The sequence below is a fragment of the Neodiprion fabricii genome, chromosome 4 (assembly GCF_021155785.1).
Source record: "Neodiprion fabricii isolate iyNeoFabr1 chromosome 4, iyNeoFabr1.1, whole genome shotgun sequence".
In the NCBI taxonomy this organism is placed as follows: domain Eukaryota; kingdom Metazoa; phylum Arthropoda; class Insecta; order Hymenoptera; family Diprionidae; genus Neodiprion; species Neodiprion fabricii.
Window position 1 is genome coordinate 38,785,236 of NC_060242.1, and position 21,805 is coordinate 38,807,040.

General features: G+C 38.7%; 1 protein-coding gene across 1 annotated transcript in view; it reads right to left on the reverse strand.

The window, feature by feature from the left end:
* Positions 1-13,455, reverse strand: part of LOC124181508 (eukaryotic translation initiation factor 4 gamma 1-like) — a 35,295-nt gene extending 21,840 nt beyond the window's left edge. Inside the window, exons 1-7 of the mRNA XM_046568142.1 lie at positions 11,111-13,455; positions 8,142-8,512; positions 6,904-7,173; positions 5,418-5,538; positions 4,960-5,154; positions 3,142-3,338; positions 1,312-2,224 (exon numbers count right to left, since the gene is read on the reverse strand). Coding sequence (XP_046424098.1) covers positions 1,312-2,224; positions 3,142-3,338; positions 4,960-5,154; positions 5,418-5,538; positions 6,904-7,173; positions 8,142-8,512; positions 11,111-11,513 — 2,470 coding nt within the window. The 5' untranslated portion in view covers positions 11,514-13,455. The remainder of the gene's footprint in view (positions 1-1,311; positions 2,225-3,141; positions 3,339-4,959; positions 5,155-5,417; positions 5,539-6,903; positions 7,174-8,141; positions 8,513-11,110) is intronic.
* Positions 13,456-21,805: the final 8,350 nt, after the last annotated feature.

Here is a 21,805-nt window from a genome sequence, read left to right on the forward strand (position 1 = left end):
CTTGGCGACGCATTCGCGAACAAAAAGTAAACAACTCCGGTGCCGTACATAGCACAAAGGACAATATACCTATAGTGAATAACATACACGATGCCTGTATCTTTTTTCTTCGTTTATACATATCTATATGTATCAATGTACACGCGCGTATATCTCTTCGTATACGCGAAGACGCAGAGGCCGGAGACGCGCATCTCTTTGACCCTTTGACCACCAAACGGGAAGGGGATTTCATCAGTATTTATTATCAAACGTAAATTGGGAACGAAAAATTTCATACGGATAACGTTTATGCTAACCGTAAAATTACTCTTCAGTAAGCAGTACTATCAATCGATAACAAATGATTTGCTCATTCCAGAGTTTAAAATTAAACCGTAAAATCAACTCTCGTTGCCGATTGCATTCAATTTTCCACGTAATTTTATACAATTCGACTCATCGGTTATAATAGTCCACTTTTATTCTTTAAATTTTCATTTCTCATCGCCACTATGAGACAAATTAAAGGTAATATTTTCATCGTTTGATTTTTTATATTTTTTTTGCAATTTTCTTGAATACGCTTCCACAGATAAAAAACGGATAAACGTTTATCCTGACTTTACCAGCTTGTTCAAACTGCCTCAGGATATCAGCATCGTAATTTTGCCTTCAGAACAGCAGAACGCAATTTCGCAAGAGAAAATAAACAAAGATAAAGCGACGGTTTATTTTTGCCTGTATAGTTGAAAAATCGTTATTTGTCCGACACTTAATACCGATTGTGAATCATCCTCTAGAAAAGGACAAGAAATAACGTTACTATAACGGAATTGATCAAGTACATGTCGTCATTCAGAGTATGGTTTACATAAAACGAATTCGCGGTGGCAAACGATGAACAACAAAAACTAAAAAAAAAAAAAAAACAGATTTTCTGGAAATCTTTTTTTCCTTACCATTCCTTACCACACCGATTGACGATAGTTGAATAGGAATTAAGATTTTCCAATAAAAACTTGAAATTGGACATACTATCACGACTTGTGAGATGTAAACAATTTCGTTCAAAAATATGCTTAAATTGTGATACCTACATTGCAATCACCAGTCACTGATATGAACAAACTTTCGTTATTTTGACCAAAGGAATTATGTTTTCCAAAAAACTTGGAACAACAATAATGATAATTCTCGATTTCCTAAAGTTGATTTAGAGGAAATAAATGTATCATTGGATCTACCTAATCGCACATTATTTCGAATAAGCGTTGAAAAGAGGAAAAGAACATAAATAATAATAGAAAGTAACAGTTGATTCAAACTCACCATCCACAAACCGTGTCTGCTGTTGCTGCTGATCAGTTTTAGAGATTGGTTCGGGATCATGTTTTTCAAGCTTCTCGCTGATCGTGTCGCCATTTGGTTTTGGATGGTGGTGATCGGATTGATTCTGTAGAGGAGTCGGCGTCGTCCCCCTAGAGTTGAGGTTTCTCTCACTCGATTTCCGGTCCTTCTGTTCCTTTGGCACTGGAGGAGAAGCTTCGGGAATAGGATGAGCGACGGTTTGACTCTGTCCTTGATTGTGGGATTTGCGACGCGACAGAGAGTTTGTAGAAATCTTGGGATCTAGTGTTGGGAATTCTTCCTTTGAAGATACACAATTGGAATTTGGTGCAGTTCCAATGTTATTGACTGCTTCATTAGTTGTTACACTTGAGCTCTGGACCGTCACAGAGATATTTGAAACTTCAGGGATACTCAGGGGTGGAACAAAGGCGACAGGTTGCTCTGGTTCGGGAATTGGAACTGGTATGGGTAACTGTGAAGAAATAATTTCTTGGTTGATCACAACTGGGATAGTTTTAGGTTCGTCGGGCAGGATTTTTATTTCGTGTCTCGGCTGAAACTCTCTGACAGGTAGTTGCAACGGTTTATGTTCCTTTGGTTTGACCGGACACAGATCTACCTGAACCGTGGTATTAGAAGAAACTAACGATTGACTACTAGGGTTTGGGACATTGGGTATACTTTGCGTTGGATTTGGGGGACCAGTATTACATCGACTATTATTATCGATCTCTGGATTTGGTTGTATGAGGTTAGTTAATGTTGGGGAAGTATTTTGCGAGGTTGCGGTTTCCGACGCGCTAGATGGGGCTGGTGAGCTGGAATCTGATTCATCATTCGCGGCTTTTGCAACACGGGCCGCAAAGTCAGCAATCAACTCCATACCACACGTCTGCAACAATCACCAAATCTACGTGATAGACGATGATAAGCCTTGTAGAACTGAACCTATATTTTTAATAACTAAAAACTTGCTTCATACTCCAAATTATAGTGATACAAATACAAGTTAAAGGTATGAGAGAAACGAAATAAATATTTAAAGTTTTCAATATTTGTACTCAAACAAGCTATCACATAACTATCATCTCCACTATCGATTTTCAATGTTTGATAAAATTTTAAATCAGCCAAACTTTCATAGCTTCGATTAAACAACTGGTTAATTTATTTGTATTGGAGAATGCATATTTAAATAACATTACGTGGCACAAATTTGTACTATTTTTATCTTTAAGTTCACAAAAAAATAGATAAAATTATCACAGGGTTTTCCACGTCAGGTTTGAAAAAATAATATAATCATCCAACTCTAATGACATTTCTATTTTAGATTGGAATATTTTCTAATGCAGTTACCCATTGACCTCTCATGCGATAGTAAAGATTTAAAATATGTTTATAACTTTTGGGTACAAATATAAAGTTTGGTAATTGCCCAAATGAACTTCGCTACACAGTAATTTGGCCGACGCGATTTGAAACGATCACAGTAAAAGAAAAGACTGAACTTCACTTTCTCTTGCTAAACAACATTCCATTCACGTCATAGATTGATAGATAGTTATCGTTTAGGAAAGTATTTCCGTATCTTGCAATACAATGAAACTTAGCTACTGATATCGTGACTTGAGAACTGATAAGAATAACTTGATTCTAAGAGGCAGGGAAAATAAGTCCCTTGCTATATTATCAAGAAAATTTCAAGACCTCATTAAACAAACAACTTGGCGTCAAACAAATATCTTTCATTTCAGAGGTATGTTCATTGGGACGATTGCCTGTGTTAATTGTTACAACAAAACGCACTTGTGGTTGAGGAGTCGTTCGATTACTGGAATCTCCACTTTGAGTCGCAACATCGTCATCGTAAATTTGTTCACTTATATTTTTTCCTGTTTTTGGATCTACGATATCCGTAATAGCTTTCGTTCTTCTCGGTTTTTTTCGGTTTGCAGCACTTATCCCAGGATTTTGTATACCGCCATTGTCGCCTTGGTACACATCTTCAAAAACAAATGAAACATAGACAAATAAATAACGGAGAATTCAGATCTTATTACGATATTTATAATACCAAAAAATTTTCAGTATCAATCACAAGACACAAATTGGATTGTTTCATGTAAATTTAACAGGAACAAAGAAAAAAAAAAACAAAGTGAGGATGGAAAAAAAAGTCAAGTTATAAAATCGTCTCAACATCGTCTGATTACCAAATAATATGAATAACGAATAAAAATATGGTGATGTGTGTCACTTACCAAAGTGTAACTTATAAACTTTATCAACAACGTACATTATCAAATCGGCCGAATATATTCAATCATGAACCTCTTTAATAACTTACTCATTCACTGCCCAAGTTCGAACTGGTCTCGATTTGAAAATACCGTTAATAATATAGTAAAGGATTTTATGGCTGCAGTACGCTGGTGTGCTCCAAGGCATAATACCTGTCGCCAAAGTTTCGATATTTTTCAAAAAGTGCAGTACCTTCCAGGAATGGTTAGGCCCCTTTGTATAATGTAATATGTTTCAGAGAACTATTTAAAGGTTTATGGACATAATTTGCACATAAGTAATTAGATTTACGCTCTACTAATCCGTTCAGTGCATGAGATCAGATGTAAGGGATTATAACGGTCAATTTTACAGTGAACTTTGGAAATTCTCGAAACAGCAAGACTCCTCGAATTTTTCACTAATTGGTCTAAAAGCTAATCGACCCATCTACCGTTGTTGAGAAGAAAAGATGAACAGAAATCCAAATGAAATTCCGAACTGACGTGTGATTCAGTACTCAACAGTACAGCAACTGCTTTACTTTACCGCGCTAAACCACAGCCAATGCTAGTTTCTTTATCAAGTACTTTATATAGTATCTTCAGATAATTATCTGTTGCGGTATTACACATGCCTTGACATTACAAAATCTTTTTCTTAACAAGTGACAAATATAAATAATGAGTACGATTTTCATATGAGCTTAATAAATGTGTGAATTTTAATTTTTTTTTCCCCCGCTTTTTGTTCTTTTTTCTAGTTACAGAGAATACTTAACCAGGGAGACAGTTACACGTCTTTATACGCTAAACTGTTCTATAACGATATATCAACAATTCCCATACTTTGAAGATGAAATTGTACTTTTATCTTTTTTTCCGTTTTACAAAAGGTTACACATTTTACCAGGCAATATTTCTATAAGTGAAGAAAATTTTCGCGTACACCTGCACAAGAAAAAATAAAATTACAAAAGTTATGATGAATCTTTGAAAACTATTCAGAAAAGTAAATACAAATTTTCATAGAACCCGATTATGCAATAGAAGGTCACTCACAACAAAATTAATTTCTTCTAGATACAACATTTTTCAAACTTATACCGTCAGCTATTTTACAAAGAGCATTAAAAAACCACGTTTATAATACTATGGGAATAGGTCGAAAAACTTTTTTATCCTATGTTAACGGAAAATACAAAGCTAAACCGTGTATTCTAACTTCAACAGAATTTTGAAGAAGGTAACTTGATTGCACTGAGAAGTAAATGACTGTGTGTTGCCTTATGCTATAAATCATACTATCAAAACTGAATAGACACAATAAACAAACAATACTTGCCTGTTTGAACTAATGGTAGGGCCATCGCTGGCATTTGCTGAGGTTGCTGAGAAGGTTGCTGAATGCTACCCTGTTGAACAAGGCTAGCTCCTTGGCCGCCAGGTAGAGGACTTCCAACGTGCGGAGCTCCTCCGCTTATCGACCCTGCCGTTGGTCTGCTCAAATTCACCTGAGGCCCTTGTTGTTGGTAGTAATCTGAAATTTCAACAAAAAATATGGATTTCTACATACGTTATATTAAAACAACAAGTACATATTACGTTGTTAGTTATCATTGCAAATAAGAAATTTCAAAGTTTCAAACTTGTTACAGACAAGAGAAAGGAAATTTCCAAGAGCTGAGAATATCTCGTTTTTGCTTTGCATGGTGTAACTTGAGAGAAATTGCAGGTTTCACTGCCGGAGAACCTTAAAAGCTATGCTAATTAACATTAATTAGATATTGAAACTGCATTTACATGTATGGTGTGGAGTTGCCGAACTAAATCCATAGAGGTTCGACTGTATGATGGTGGGTTGATAAGTCGGGAAAAACTGTTGACTTTGGTGGCCCTGAGGTCTCTGTGGTGGCCCAGGAAACTAGAATAAAATAAAAAGATATTTGTCACATTTTTATTTCACGGCTTGGAGAGTTGTTACTGATAATTTACATAGTTTGGCCTAAGAAGCTGACAATTGGTAATAAAAAAGATATGGTTCTTTCGTTCTTAGAATTGATTACACTGTTTATAAAATATCGCAGGAAAATACTGTTGAATTACGAATAAATATATTGTAAGCTTCTCAATGAAAATGCATATATTTTTTTCCTCAAGGGATGGAAGAGAAAATTCAAAAAGTTAATCGAATTCTGAGAAGAGAAATGAGAATTAAAGTATTATAAATGATAGCTAAGAAAGAACTAGCAAGAAAGTTCTTGAGCTTTATTACTACTTGTCTCAGATATTTAATATCTGATATATATAGTACAATGTGGTTCATAGTATAAAAATGTACATCTTTGGATATGAACTGGAGTTTCGTTCTAATGGGACTTGCATATTACTAACTTATTTTGGATGAGTCATTCAATTTACCAGCAGAGACGAAGTGATAACAGAAAAATAAATACTCGTTTACTCGTTGATGATGACTTTGCTAGATAAGTGAAGAAATTTCTCACGTAACAAGAAGTTGTATATTTTTGAAATCAATGAAGAATAGAAGTCTCTGGATTTAATGCACAATAGATTAAGCTTACGAATCCCATTCGCGGCTAACTGGTACACGGTGTGATACGTTTTAAAATTGTTTAGCCGCAGTAATCGTCAAAAGCTTTTTGTTCAAGAGAAAGCTTCAATTATGTAAAAATTTGGTAAGACGTATGAAAATTTATATAATGTAATGAAGGAAGTAGAAAAAGGTTATAATTAAATAAGGTGATTGTAAACGCATAGCACTGGGCTGGAATATACACTAGCGCCTCATTGCTAATACGTATAACATACAAAAAAGAAGTAAGAATTAAAAAAAAAAAGAAAAAGAAAAAGTAATCGCAAACTATCTATTACTCCGAACTTCTACATCTAGCTTCATTTAGGTGATGCATGACTTCATAGTGAAATGAGCTACCTGCACATGCTACTTTGCCTACTCTTGCTGCGAACAGAATACTGGGGTTTGTAAGTGTCTAACTTCACTCTCAAATCATTAGTGATCAACACAGTACAGCATTCACTGGATGAAACAGTGTGAGTAAATAAAATTTATTGTATCAAACTTGTTTCGTAATTCCTGCAAAGCTCCCAAGTGTAAGACATTTTTTCAAATCAATGTAATAATCAGTCAAGTAATACATGTATACAAATATAGTGTTAAACATTACCAAGGAGAGATGAAAGACACGTTAACAAGGTGACGAAGGGGGAAGATATTGTAATAAGTATGAAATCAACGGTACTTAACTACTACCTGAATGGGCTGCATCTGAGTGTTCATCGGATAAACAGGTGGTTGGTGCGTGCCACTGTGCGAAGGATGCAAAGGCACTTGGCTCGACATATACAAGGTGCCGGGTGGAATCGGCAAACTGGCAGGGTGCGGAAACATGGCCGTTTGCTGGCCTCCACCCCCGCCCACTGATGGTATGCTCACAACTTGAGCACCACCACCCCCCTGACCCCCCCTGTGATTACCCCTTGCCGTCTGCGGCCTCATTGCAGATGGATAATAAACCTGTAACAAAATTTCTTATTACATTGTTCATTGATTTGATAACTTCCTCTTATCAACCATGTTCACCATATCTCATGTCTTACATGGTTACTGAAAACGTTCTTTTCAAGTTACACTTTTAACGACGAGTTACCGATTTTGTCACTTTGTCGATTTCTACATAGTTGTAGTCTTCAATTCATAATCACCGTCGCCAGCGCTAACATCAATTACGCTGGAGATCAATTTAGAAAAAAACGGAACTTCAAGGATGTTAGTTTGGTGAAAAATTCCGTTTTTCCAACAGGTTGAAGTAAATTATATTATTTCATTTTAATTCAAAGTATCCATTATAGAATAATACGGAATATGAACAATCAAGATTCTTCAAAGTTGAATATTCTCTAGTTTTCATGTCAAGATAATTGCCACGTAGACCAACTTTCTATCGAGGGGAAATTCCACACGAAAAGTAAGATTTTATATAATTGAAGAGACTAGCGGGCTTTCTTTAAAAGTGTTTAAAATAGTTGCTGAGCAAGCAACTCTAATGTACACAATTTACAATGAAAATGATGGCAGATTTGGGAATATAAGAGCATGTGCTGCTAAATTGTCACAAAAAGAAATAAAATAGATGAAAGTTACTCTCTTTTACCCCCATAGAATTTTTGTGGTGCGACTGTAAGGTAAATGGAATTGAAAAAGCATATTCATAAAATTATTTGAATGACGATGAAAACTGCACTAATTTTCTCCTTTAAAAATTCTGGGTCACTTTATTGCTGTGCACCAAAAGACGGTTACCATTTACAATAAAAACCAATCAAATTCCATATAAATTGAGAGTACAAGATTCTTCGTTCGTTTGATAGATTCTCAATTGAGTAATATACGGTCGGATAATTCAAAATTTGCTTGACGTTACACGACACGCACAAGCGTCAGTTCAAACAAGACGTATCAACTTTAGAATGAAAAAAATTTACCTGGGACGCTGGTCTTGGTTGACTGGTAGGGTACATGTTGGGTTGCAGGGATAATGATTGGGCCTGCAGATGAGGTTGTTTCCCCATTTCCTGAGGCGATTGAGTATGACCAGGAGGCGTAGTAGTCTGAGGTGGTCCCTGAGACTGCTGCGACTGTACCCCAGGTGTCTGCGATTGAGGCGGAGGTTGTTGCGCCCCTGTTTGATTCCCCTGCGGTATACCGGGAGCAGATTGACCAATACTTTGTATTCCCGCTATCGGCGGGGGCCCTCTACCCCCGGGTACTCCTACGCTACCTCCACCCCCACCGACCTGGCCGCCAGGTTGACCTCCGTAGTTCTGCCCAGGTACATGAAAGTTAACGTCTGATCCTGTAAAAAATAGATGCAAAAAAAAAAGAATTAGTTATAATTCAATTTGTTATTACACGGTTTAGAATATTCTTGAGAAATTTCATTAGGTGAAATGCAAAACGAAGAAGACAGGAAGTCGGAGGATGGTGGCCACGTCGAAAATTTAATTATTAAAAAAATTCACAAATACAACGATGACGATGATAAAATCAATGATGATAAGAAACAATTAGAAAAAAAAAAAATAAAAAACTTATAAACAGGTTGTAACTGACCTATAGTATAGGCCCCCACATAAGCGTATGCGGGCAGCATGTTCGAGTCTGCAGCATTTGCCATAATTAGCACTTGACTCGAAATATTGGTTATGTCATTTTGTGACGAAGGTGTAACAGCCGTTGAATACTCGCCTAACTCTATGACGCGAAGTAAACCATATTTAAAAATAAATATCACACTGAAAATTGATCGAGAAGGCTAGAAACGACTTGGGAAAGTTGAGTAAAAGTGAGCCAAGGGATATCTCTCGCTGATGTTGGTTGGCGATAGTAGTGGTGGTGGTGTTGGTGTTGGTGGTGGTTGCAAGTTCCAGCAGTATTTCAGCCTTTTTTCTACATGCAAACGTGCGTATTAGAAAAAACTTCCACTCCTCGTTACGAACGGTAATAAACGACGTCGAAATAACGTTATTCGAATAACCGATTTTTAGAAAAATAACCGATAAAATATTTAGCAAAAACGATAATAAAACCTCAGAGACCAGGCTTGCGAGAAGCCATGTTTGCACATGTGGGCAGGGCCGGTGCTGCTATCTGTGGCTCTGCAGGCACATTGATTGCACGGAAAAGGGGGCGAGGCCTAGAGACCGAACCGCCAGAGCCAGAGCGCTCGGTAGAGGAAACAGCAAGCTACGTACGTTCTCCTAGTCATTCGACTGAAGCTACGTCACTTCCGGTGCAGCACCGCTTGAATGGAATTTCCGCGTAACGGCGCGAACAACCGAAGAGACTTGGAAGGCTGTTTGGTTCCAGGCTTCTTTCCATCGCGGGCAAACAGTTGTACCTCTTTTTTTTTCTCACACGCAAGCACGCTTCGGAATTTTTCTCACCATTTTTATATTATCAATTTTTGTCAACTCCCGACAATTGTGTAAAAAAAAAAAAACAAAAACGGTATATAATTCGAAAAGACAGAAGAAAACGAAGTCTCTTCAATTTCAATTCGCTATTCAAGGATACAAATTTACTTGCAATTACACCGGTATTATCTCAATATTACAGAAGAATGGTTCGGTGTTATCGATTGAGTATACGTTTATGATTATGATCATTATTATTGTTATTATTATTATTCCTATTGGGTATAACTTTAAACGGTAAGAATCTCGTTGAGAAAATGATAGGAGAAATTTAGGGCAAATTGAACGGTAAACGGATATCGGCACAAGAGAAGTTTCATAATTCTTGAAGTTGTTTTTAGAAACCTTCAGAGCCATTGTATTAATCGTGGAACAATATTGATATAGACAATACTCTTATATGGGTCAAGCATAAGTTTCCTGTTCAAAGAATCGATTGTAGAGTATAGTTAGAATATTATCCGTTGCATTTAATTTTTTCTGCCCCACCATTGTCGGTATAAAAAAAAAGGAAAAAAAAATTAATAATTTTAAAAAATGATTGAAAAAATACGATAATCTCGTGCTCTCCGATATACACGTATCCGTGTAACGTGCCCATTACGATAGGTATTGTACCGATTATACAACTAGACAGTGAGATCTATTACAACCAATCTTAAATGCAGACACCGGGGACTTGTAGACTATTTCGAACTTGGTCAAAGCTAATTTAAAATTAGTATCCATTGTAATTGACGACGGAGGAATTGTTGTGAGAATGGTGCCAAGTTAGGTAAGTAAATGCAGCATGACACGAGGAACACTGGCAGCGGTAGGCAACGTGTCACGTCTCGCTATTGTCTCAATGTCTCTTTCATAGTGCGGAGAGGGGTTTACTATTTAGTAAGGTGATTGGTTGGCTAGTTAATTAGTTGGTCAGCTAGTTACATCACACCTAGGGTTTTCTTCTCACCTTGTGGGCACAAGCAAGGCTAGCGCCTAAGGAACAAGGAGTAAAAGTATGGTATGCAAGACGACGTATGTCAGTCAGTCGTTGCTAAGGTGTTTGATAAACGCGTGTCATCGCAATAGTCGTTGTCGTCGCGATGAAATAAAGACGTACCTAGGCGAACGTCTACACGTCATTATACACTATCCACGATCTCATTTATCCCCACCCTCGAACCGACCGTTTATCAAAAAGTCCGATAATAGATGTACATCATGAATAAATGAATATTCTATTAATACTGCATGAGGTCCACGTGACTGCCACCTTGACGTACGAGTTTAGTAAGGCTGATAAAATGCATAATAGAGTGTATATATATATATACACACACACACACTCTATTATGCATTTTATATATAGATATATCATCTCGTGTAGGTCCGTATAACTGTACATTTGTGTGATTTCCTATCAACACCTTTGGTAAAATTAAAAACTGGCAACATATTCGGTGAGTTGACAGTAACTGGTAGTAAGGACTTACTGGCACTGGCCGTGATGATCCTGTACTGAGGTTGTTGTTGTTGTTGTTGTTGTTGCTGCTGCTGCTGTTGTTGTTGTTGTTGTTGCTGTTGTTGTTGTTGTTGTTGCTGCTGATGCTGAGTCTGCTGGGACTGCAGCTGATGATTGTGGTTAATATTAATTGTCAACTGATGTTGGGCGTGATTCATCTGACTTAGATGACCGTGAGGACTCGGCGATGCCGGCGGGTGGTGGTTGTGATGATTGTGATGGTTATGGTGGTGAATGTGATTGTGGCTCGGGTTATGCCCGTGTGGTGACATGTGGTGGGGCCCACCGCAATGGGGTAGCAAACAGTGCATCGTCCCGACGCCGACCGTAACACCGACTGCACCCTCCTTCGTAACACCGTATCGCGAAACCATGACGTTGGTAATTAACGGTAGATATTAGCCGTCTAGAAACACCTTTATTGTCTCAAAAGCTTACGAGCTTCTTCCTTACTTCTTACTGATTCTTAATAGGAGCGTGTTACGGTACGTGTATAAATAACGATCAATTTCTATAATGAATTGTCTTCCTTATTGTTTTCCTCTCAGGCGGATTTTCTCATCGTTGTAATATTCTTCAAATTAATTTTTTTTTATCACCAAGTTTTGACGGGGAATCATTATTCTTGCGCCTCCGTATTTATATTTTTCGATTTCTTCTTTTTATCCTAAAATTTAGAGTTACACTTTATTGGATTTTTTCATTCATTTGTCTTCTTCGCCGGTAGTACTACAATAGCACAATAATAGTTGACTTGTGTTGCGCTGTTTCTTCAATCTTTTCCTTCTTTAAGTTCCGATCAAGCTTTGACTTGATTTTATCGAACGCGAAGAAACTCTGAGCGAAGTCCTGCCGATTTTTACTATCGCCCACATTTTTTCTATTCGTATTGTACTTCCTTTTTTTTGACCTTTTTTTTTTACTCTCGACGTACGTTCTTCTTGTAAAAACAAAAAAAAGAACTAAAAGGAAAACGAACGGAATGTCTTCAAAAAAATTCGACCGTTAACAACGTTACGGCGAAAGCGTTGGTAATTTTAGAGGTATCCTCGATTATCGGCGGAGCAAAAAATGCACGTTCTCGCTCGTTGTCGTTGAATTCGACGGTGAGAATCGGTTATTCGACTCGTTGGCGTTGGCTTTGTTGTTGTTGTCGTTGTCGTCCTCGTCGTCAACCTCAACGTAAGAGTCAACAAATGATTATTGACAGATGTCAATTGTACGATGATAGCGACAGCTGGACTGTTGTCAACTGTCATTCCACAATATGTTTCGAGGCGAACGTACTATAGAGTAGGTCGCACACGCCAGCAGATCGATATTTAGGACTAGAGCCGCTGCTTTGTGGCGTCCGCAGAGCACTCGATACAACAAAATTTTTATTTTCACGTCCTCGTAGTCGTTGTCGTATCCCGTTTCACGAACAGTAGTTAAATAGAACTAATAAACTAGATACAGTGTTCGTTTACATATAATATTTTCCAAATTGGTTTTAAAATCTTGGTAAATAATAATCAACGTACGACTTCTCGTCGTTCGCGCTGTGTGTAACGAGAAGAAAGAAGAAAGGTAAACTAACCATAATTTGAGCTAAAACAAAAACGAGACAACAAGAAGACCCAACGTTTTCAAACGTCACTTATTGTCAAATAAACAAAAACAACAATAAAAAAAAAAAACAGCACACTGAATCAATCGACCCTCGACGTTTTCTTCCTCAAAGTTTTCGTTTCGATGTCTCAGATCTTCTACAGTTTTTTTCTGATTCAATTTTTACATTACCGTAAAAAAAAGGAAAAAAAAACGGTCAAGTGGCGGGGGAATGAAAAAAGAGAACTTTCATCAATCCACAGTGACAACACACACGCGAATTATGGCACAAATTACTTAATACAATCAATTGTCCAAATAAAATAATTACGTTAAAAAAAAGTTGAAAATATACAACGGAACAAACGGTCTTTTCTACAGTTTCGTGTCCTAGGAAAACCGATGGACGATCTTGCGACGAAGAGCAATACATACACGTGTATACATATATCTTGGTATTATTCTGTCTCGGATCGCGGTTTCTAAGTATACTTTTTGAAAAATTGTAACCAATATCGTACGAATTATATGTTGATTAAAATGGTCGTTTAGAAAAAATCCGTACTCGTGTGTCCGTGTTAGTTATAATTTATTTATTTATTATATTACTATCAGTTTCCTTGATAACTGTCAACCCCCCATTGGGTATTTTAACCGCGCGCTTGTCAAAGACGAGGAGGAGCGTCCCCTTTCGAAGGGACGCAGTAGAGACTGATGCAGGGCAGACCCCGACCCCCTCTACACCGCCGCTAGTTTCACCCACACTAAGAATACGCGTCGTCGAATCACCACGTTGTATTCCTAGGCTGACACAACGACGATCCGGGAACCCAGGCGCATGCCGCGTCGGCCGTTTCGACCCACGTTCGTGAAACCTTAGCCGATGTTCATGTGTGCGAGACAAGTTCGGAGAGTGAGAAGGAGAGGGAGATGGCAAGAGTTCGCGGAAGGCGCATGCGTCACCAAAACGAACCTCTCTCTCAACGGTCACGCACTGCAGCGATTCGCCAACTTCGGATATTTTCGTCAAACTTCGTAAACGCTCGGTTTAATCTCGCGTTACGATTCGTCGCCGAGAAACATTTGTCAAGTGTTTCTACCCCCACTCTCTATCTCTCTCTCTCTCTCTCTCTATCTCTCACTATCGTCAACGAGCCACGCCGACGCCGTGCACGCGTCGTACATTGTGTTGTATGCATGCGTGTACATACCTGCAACGCTATACTCTGTGCACGCTAACCAAGTTTGTCTAAGCTCACGCCGCCGACTGCCACCGTATGGTCGATGATAACGTACACGTTCGATTTTCAAAAAACTTCCAAGCTATTTTCAACGGTTAACGTTACCCTGTCAAATTGGTTTTTGTTGAGGAAATATTTTTTATGCTCTTTAGAATCACGCGTGAGCGATTTTTACAAAATAAACCGAACGACGGTAGAACAGAGATTTGAAATTAAACGTTCAATTGCAGATTCCTGTTTTACCCAATGCCGCGAGGGATCTTTTTCGTCACGTTTTTTTTTCATTCCCGAGTCGCATGACGCGCTGTCAACTATTACAGCTATAGTGAAATTCTTTTCATTCTACGTCAAGGCTTTTACCGCGGAGATTATTTGATTCCAGAAATAATTAACGATTATTACAAGTATATTGTGCCAGTTAAATATTATACATTCAATCCCGGTACACGTAATGGTATAGATTATTACTGTTTCAGACGATAAGAAAGGCTGTTTAAAATTTTACCAAAAAAAAAAAAAAACTTCCAAGCAGTCTCATTTTTCAGTATCGGTTGGCATCCGACCCGTTGACCAACACTCCTAAAGCCGATGGGTTCTAAGTTTTCACGTAGCGTTTGCTGTTTGAGATTAGAGCAGATAAAACATAATATCCATGCTACGGGAGGTCGAGGGAGAAGCGAAACTAGCGAAATAGAATTTATTCTGGTACGGAGCCACCAAATACGTAATTTTATTTTTAGAATCGTTCAATATCTGCCGTATCATCGCATGTTATATATTTAGCTTAACGTAATTTAGGTTTAACAAGGAGATTGTGACCTAAATACATTTATATTGTTACTCGTTCCGGTGCCGCCGAACAAAACGCCACTTAATTAGTCTCTTCAGAGAATTATGCTACAATGCTGTATGCATATTTCACCATCATAGTGTAGTATAACACCAGAATAATAACAAGGATAATTTTCACCATTCCTTGCAGTAGAACGTAATGAATTCTAAAAAAGATGTCTGTATAATGCCAATGTGTAAAATTATCAGCATCCTTTTGAATCGAACAATTGTTGCGTATAATTCAACTAGGTCATCAAGAATTTGCACTCAAGCCTTCGAACAGACGCCCGATTGTCTCAAGATCGCACGATGAACGAACTCTCGTCATCAGCTGAGTCTTTTTTTTTTGTTTTGTTTATTTATTTACTTTTTTTTTTTGTTTTTTATATTGCAAACCATCCAAAGGCATGGTGTAACATAGCGACTAAGAACCTTGTGTTTTCTGTTTCTTTTCATGTCTTAAAATTTCGACTTCTACTCATCACCGAAGGCAATGTCATGCATAATCACAAGAATTGACATAACGTCGAGATTCACTAGATTTGCTATAAGCCAAAAACAATAACAAGATGTTATTATTCCGATAGGAAACTGACTGCCGACTTATTTACCAGAATCTTGAGGAATAAGAATTAGATAATAATAATAATAAGAAATAAATACAAAAAGAGACACGTTCAAACGTACGGGCAAAAGACACGGTCAACGAGCAAACAAAAAAAGGACCTCTGCTTGTCGAACTGAGTTCGTCAAAGAAGAAAAATATTTTGCAATCAGATTATACTCACGAATGGCTAAACTCCGAGAAATAATGTCGAACGACACTACGCGGGTGCTACAGCTTCGTGTTCGTGTTTCCCCGAAATCATGTTTAAGGTAAGCATCTGCCTGCAGTGCTACGCGTACGAATGCAAAGTACAACGAATCCGCACGTCAATCATTTTAATTCTTGTTTGTCACCCTGGAGTACAAACGAAGCCACGCCTTTTCTTCGTTAATTTAAAGTACCAAAATTTAAAAATATCGGATCCATGACGCCATCTGGCATTTTGATATTTTGTTCTATAACCTACATAGTGTCAAAAAGTAACCTTTTAAAAACTTCCGAAAAAAAAAGGTTCGAACGAACATATTTAATAGTATACTTTTCACATCGATTTTTGTTGCTGGGATACAAAACAACCCCTGCTGTGTATCAATTATGCGATTCTACACAAGTATTAATGATAACAACAATAATTCGTTATTAATCACAATTGTATTTGCAATAGAAGGGAGAAAGTACAGAGTACTTACGGGTTCGGCAGCGGTAGTACAAGCATCCTCACTTGCATGAGGGATAAGGGAAACTGCCGAAAACCTTATTCAAGTATATCCGGACCCAGGTCCGAAGGACCGATCAGCAACCCAGCCCTAAACGACGTGACCCGTCTGCATTTTTGCAAGTTACCGTTAAGGACTTAATTGACAGGCCGGGTATTTGAATCCAAGTTCTCCCGATCCGCAGCCTCGAGTGCCAAGTACCTGAGCTACTACGTTCGGTATTATTCAAACAAGGGTTAGTCCGTCCGTCTCCTCTACACAAAAGATGATTGGCAAGGATAGTAAAGTTTATGATGTTGGATTCCGAAAGTTTTACGCCTGATCCTAAATTTCCATCCCTGTACAAACTTTGTCGAAGAAACGGACATTTTCTATTCAAAGACGGTCGTTTAAGCCGGCTAGAATTTATTATACCTACAAGTTCATAAGCTGCTTTACAACCTTTCGTTACACGGGGGACACGACGGACACCGCACAGTGCAAATAGTCGTGGTTTCCACAGGGTGTCGTCCCGTTACGTCAATTTTACAATGAAATCGTAGGACCACGTATACGTATTATGATGTACCGTTGTCGTAGGTGTAGTACATCGACTCTAACGTAGTCAGGCAGGGTAGTAGTGGGTAGTTTTCGACAAGGTTCGCATATAGGTAGAGTAACCTAGTTTCGCCGGTGCACCAGGCCAGCCTGCAGTGGTGCTGTACCCAGATCGATATATGCACTTTCCGCACATACAGCAAAGTAGACGGGTCGCCGTGACGCCTTCTCTCTCTCTCACCTAGTAGGACATGTACGGTGCTCGAGAGGGTTTGTTGACCCACATTTACCCTAACCCTCCGTCGAATAAAAAACTAAACTTATTCTTCAATCATATTCTCAAGAGGAGAGAGTAATATGGAAGAGGCGAGTAAAATGGATCCCCTGTATAATGGGATTTCAAAAAATGTCGATAACGCTTGAATCGTATCTTTAGGTCAAAGACAAAAGAAAAAAAAAAGCCTTGTCGAAATCGGTCGTAAGTTATTCTTCAGTTTTAAGGGGCCTATTTTTCCCGCGAATTATACTGTAAAGTGTAACGCAATTGATTAGTCATCTCCATATGACCGTGTACAACCAATAAAGTTTTGCGCAATTAATATAACATCATCGAGAACATCTAAGGAAGTTATACAACAAATTTCACCGATTCAAAATATTTCTTTCTCTCTCCATTTCTCTGCGACAATATATATATATATATATATATTTATTGATACGCAGTTTTAAATCAGGTTTCATCATTCGCATTGGGACGATATATCGAAGAATGGAAAACCAGGAGACAATATACATATAAACTCAAATCGCGACGAGGCCTAAGCACGCAAAATATAGTATAGTATAATAATATGGTACCCTGATCTTGAATTCTAGGCAATGCGGCAGCTTTAAATAAAGTCTACAACGACACAGTGCGGTTATATAAATCTGTTTTGTTTTGTACAGTTTATCACATTCGCGGAAATCGTACAATCTTCGGAAATTGAGGTCATTTTCAGCATACGATATACATGTATATTATATATATACATATAGCAGGTGAAGAAGACGAAACTTTGGAGATAAATATACGTATCTAAACGCTTTTATGAAGCAACTCTAGGAAAACAGTCAGTTTCTTCTACTTTTCTTATTTCAAACTATAGAACGTAAACATAAACTCTACTTCTCGTGTGCTAAGCGGAAAGGAAAAAAAAAGGTTGAAGAAATATACAATACACAAGGTTTAAAACCATCAGGTGCTTGACATGCAACGGTTATAAGACGCATTTGTATACGAAGCAATACTTGAAGGTCAGTTATTGCATGTATCTATATATACTTTCGTGACAGACGATCATTATGTGTGTATGGTATATGTATACTGTATCTACGTGGATACAGAAGGTGTAGGTAAAAGAGCACCGGTTATGTTTAGTGGTAAGTAATTGCGAAGAGTTGTTATAAAGTTTGGAACTATACATTATGCAGGTATCTAATTCTTCTTCTCACAAGTCTCTTTACTTATAATATATAATACAGCATACGATGCACTGTAGCCTTCACCGTCGCTGAGGAAAAATCCGTCAATTTTTTTTTTTTTTTTTTTTAACTGTAATCGAATCGCAGTTGGTTATTCGATTTCGATACAAATACATGCGGCATATATAACATGTATCCATAATACAAAATGTAAATGCCCGAGTTATTCGAAAACAAGCAGGTGAAAAAATTATCGAGAATCGTTACGCAGACGTCCTTTTCACTCTCCTCTGTTCTCTAACAATAAAACTAAATATTCATGAAGACCAATTCATACTAACATTATATACAGGCATCTGTTAAAGGTTCACGAAATTATTGTCGAAAACAAGTTGTTGTACAAGGGTCACTCACTCGTCCACTGTTTTAGCACAACAGCAGCACAAGCAGCAACAAGCAAGACGCTTATTGTTAGCTCGTGTTCAATCAGATATTTCAATTCGTTGCGTACAATAATATTATGTACGTACGAATGATGCATGCCTCTATACATACACACACATATATGCATATATAATGACACGGTGCTATAGTAAAGGTGTGAGCGGTATAAAGGTCACATACCAATATATTATTATACCGTGCATAACGTGTAAAAGTTGTATTTATCGCCGTGTGGATGAAACATTCGGCCAGAACTCGATGTGTATGATTAAACGCAAATATAAGATAACTAAATGAAATACAACGAAGCAAAGAAACTAAAAACATGCGTATATTAAAAGAATGAGAGAAAAAGAAAAGAAGGAATAAATGAATAGACAGAGAGACAGAAAGATATTGAAGTGTACTTAAATATAATACATATTGCACCTACGTATGCGTAAGTAATAACGCGACCGAGTTGGCTGCAATAAAAAGCAATGACCTTGGCGCCCATATTGTTGCGCGAGTAGATAAAGAGGAGGTTATAGACATATTACACATATACACAACACGGGTCGACGACACACCCACACCTCGCTTTAGGGTTAAACTCGCGCGAACAACGAGACGAAGCGCAGAAAGAGATGGAGACAAAACATATGTATATATATGTATATATATGTATATAAAGAGAGAGAGAGAAGATGGGTAAAGTAAAACCGACGAGCGGAGTGCAAAGCATCTGGAGAGTTTTGGCGGTGAGGTGAAGCCAAGGAAACGGGGGGTGGATGGGCGCAGTCAGAAGAGGGTACGGGGGGGGGGGGGGGGGTGTCTAGCCGTCTAGATGGAGGGCAAAAACCGGCGAGTTTTGGGGATGAGAAGAAAGAAGCGTCGGGTCGGTTCACCCAGGTCACCGGCATGATACTTGTCGTCGTCGTCGCAGCAGTAGCAGCAACAACAGCGACGGCTATGTTACCGGGAGAACACGCCGCGTCAACCTTGCGTCAACCTTCGAACTAAACAACCCAGACGTTGACGCTCTGTTCCGTTCCGTTCCGTTTCGTCCGTTCCGTAATCAGTATCGCCAACTCGGCGGTATTAGATGGAGGTGAAGTTAGTTAGGTTATTGAAATGATTTACGTTTCGGAGAAAAATTGTTATTTCGTAATTACCGTATTGACTGAAATGCAGTAAATTATAACAGTACAAAAAATATTCACATTTTGAAAATTTGACGTCTTCAAAGTCGCTATAGATTTGCTAAATAGTGACCCCCTCCCCTCTCGCTCTTACGTCCGCAACGCTTCGGTACGTTAACGTTACAATCGTCAACCTAACGGTTTTGGAAGTTTTTAAAAAGGGGGAAATCTGGTATTCTTAAGGTCGATTGGTATCTCCAAATAAAATATTCGGTAATTTAAATTATTGCGGTGTTGTCGGGGACAAATTTGGCAATTTTTTTGAAAATGTCTCGATTACATTACAGTGATAACAATCACGTGTGAATCATTACTTAAGACGCATGATTGTTGGCAGTGATTGAATTCGACACTCGACAGAAAAACGAACGCAGAGGAGTCTAGTGGTTTCTATACGCAAAATTTATGAAACTTTCTAGTGGGATGATGACATTTTGAGTTGGCAACACTGGTTCCGTTCCGTCCCGTTCCTCCTGCCTTGGTCAAAGTCCTCGAGTGCGCGAAAACATCGTTGCATTGTCATCCTGGCTAACAGGCGTTCTGACTCACAGAATTCTTCATTAAACACACGGTGTGTGCATGTGTGTAGCTGTTCGGCACAATGATATGACTTTATGACCTCGCTGCAACTCTGTTGCACTCACAAACACGCATGTAAGCAAGGTGGTCACTTTCGGTTTGTTCGTACCGTCGTCGACGATCCAAGCGGCCGTGATAAACGCGAGGTTTATTCAAATGAGAAGGCATAGTGACACACAATTCCTGACCTTAAACGAGTTAAAAATGACACAATTTTATCTTTCAGGCAAATACCGGATCTGAACATAGTTTCGAGTTTAGGATGTGATCGGTAGTTTTGAGAACACCTCCTAAGGAGAGTCGATCTCAAGAAAAAGACAACCCCGGCACCACCGTCCCAGGAGTAATGGGTCGATGTGCTCGGTTAACCAACATTCACTTCTCCTTTATCTGTTTTCAATTTCTTTGACTACACCTCCTTTTATATGAATAGTATGTAAGATATCACGCAAACGAGTTATACACATGTAATATATCATACATGCTATATACGCATACACAAGTTGTTCCAATCCCTGATAATGTATAACCGACGAATCATCCCGATCAATTATGACGTACAATGCTTTGTAACAAGTGATACGGGCATCTTAAATCGCGTGGACAAAAAGCAGACGTATCTCTCTAGGCCAGATTGATAATAACAGAATTATAACGGATACCGTAACATGGTGTCTGGATAATATCCCCGTTTCTCCATCAAGCTCCTATTAATAATCCAACGTGTCCGTATTGGTGGTATTATAGATTACTTTCTCTGAAACCGTATCGTGTAAATTCTCAGCGGTATCTCACCTGTGGCATGTATAACACAAAAAGGACCAAAAGTCGAACCGATTCCTTTCTCTTTTAGATCGGGAGCATTTCACGCGAGAGATATTAAAGTAAATCGAGAGACGGCATCGCATCCGTCGCGCTACAACAACTCATATCACAAACGATATAACAAATGCGACAAAAGCTCAATTAATCCGGAAGAAACGTGATGCGGGAGCACAGTACGAGGGTTTTAAGCTCATGTCAATCGGAGAAAGGCAGAAGCCGTAGCATCAGGTCGCACATGGGAACCTCGTGGCGAACGTAGTACTATAGAGGTTCAGTGCCATGCAGGGGTGGTACACAAGTTGGTTGTACTCTGTCCTAAGCGGGTGGGCACGGCGCAAATGTGGTGCCAAAGTCCTGTGCGTCTGGATGGGGCGAAGGCAACGGCCACCAACCAAGCAAAGGGGTCGATAATTCTCGGCTTTCCCGCCCGGGCAACGACCCGTTCGTTTTTCTCCTCCGGCGTCGTCAGCGGCGGCGGCGCTGTCCGTCCCCTGCGCAAAGCAGCGTGGATGTGCAGCAGCATGGGATTGTAATGAGCCGCTGCCGAAGAGGGTGGGTGAATAGGTAGAGTACAAGGTAGATGGATAAATAGATATAGTTTATTTTATCCATGGCAATATTGGATATGCTCACTGGACATTTACATGG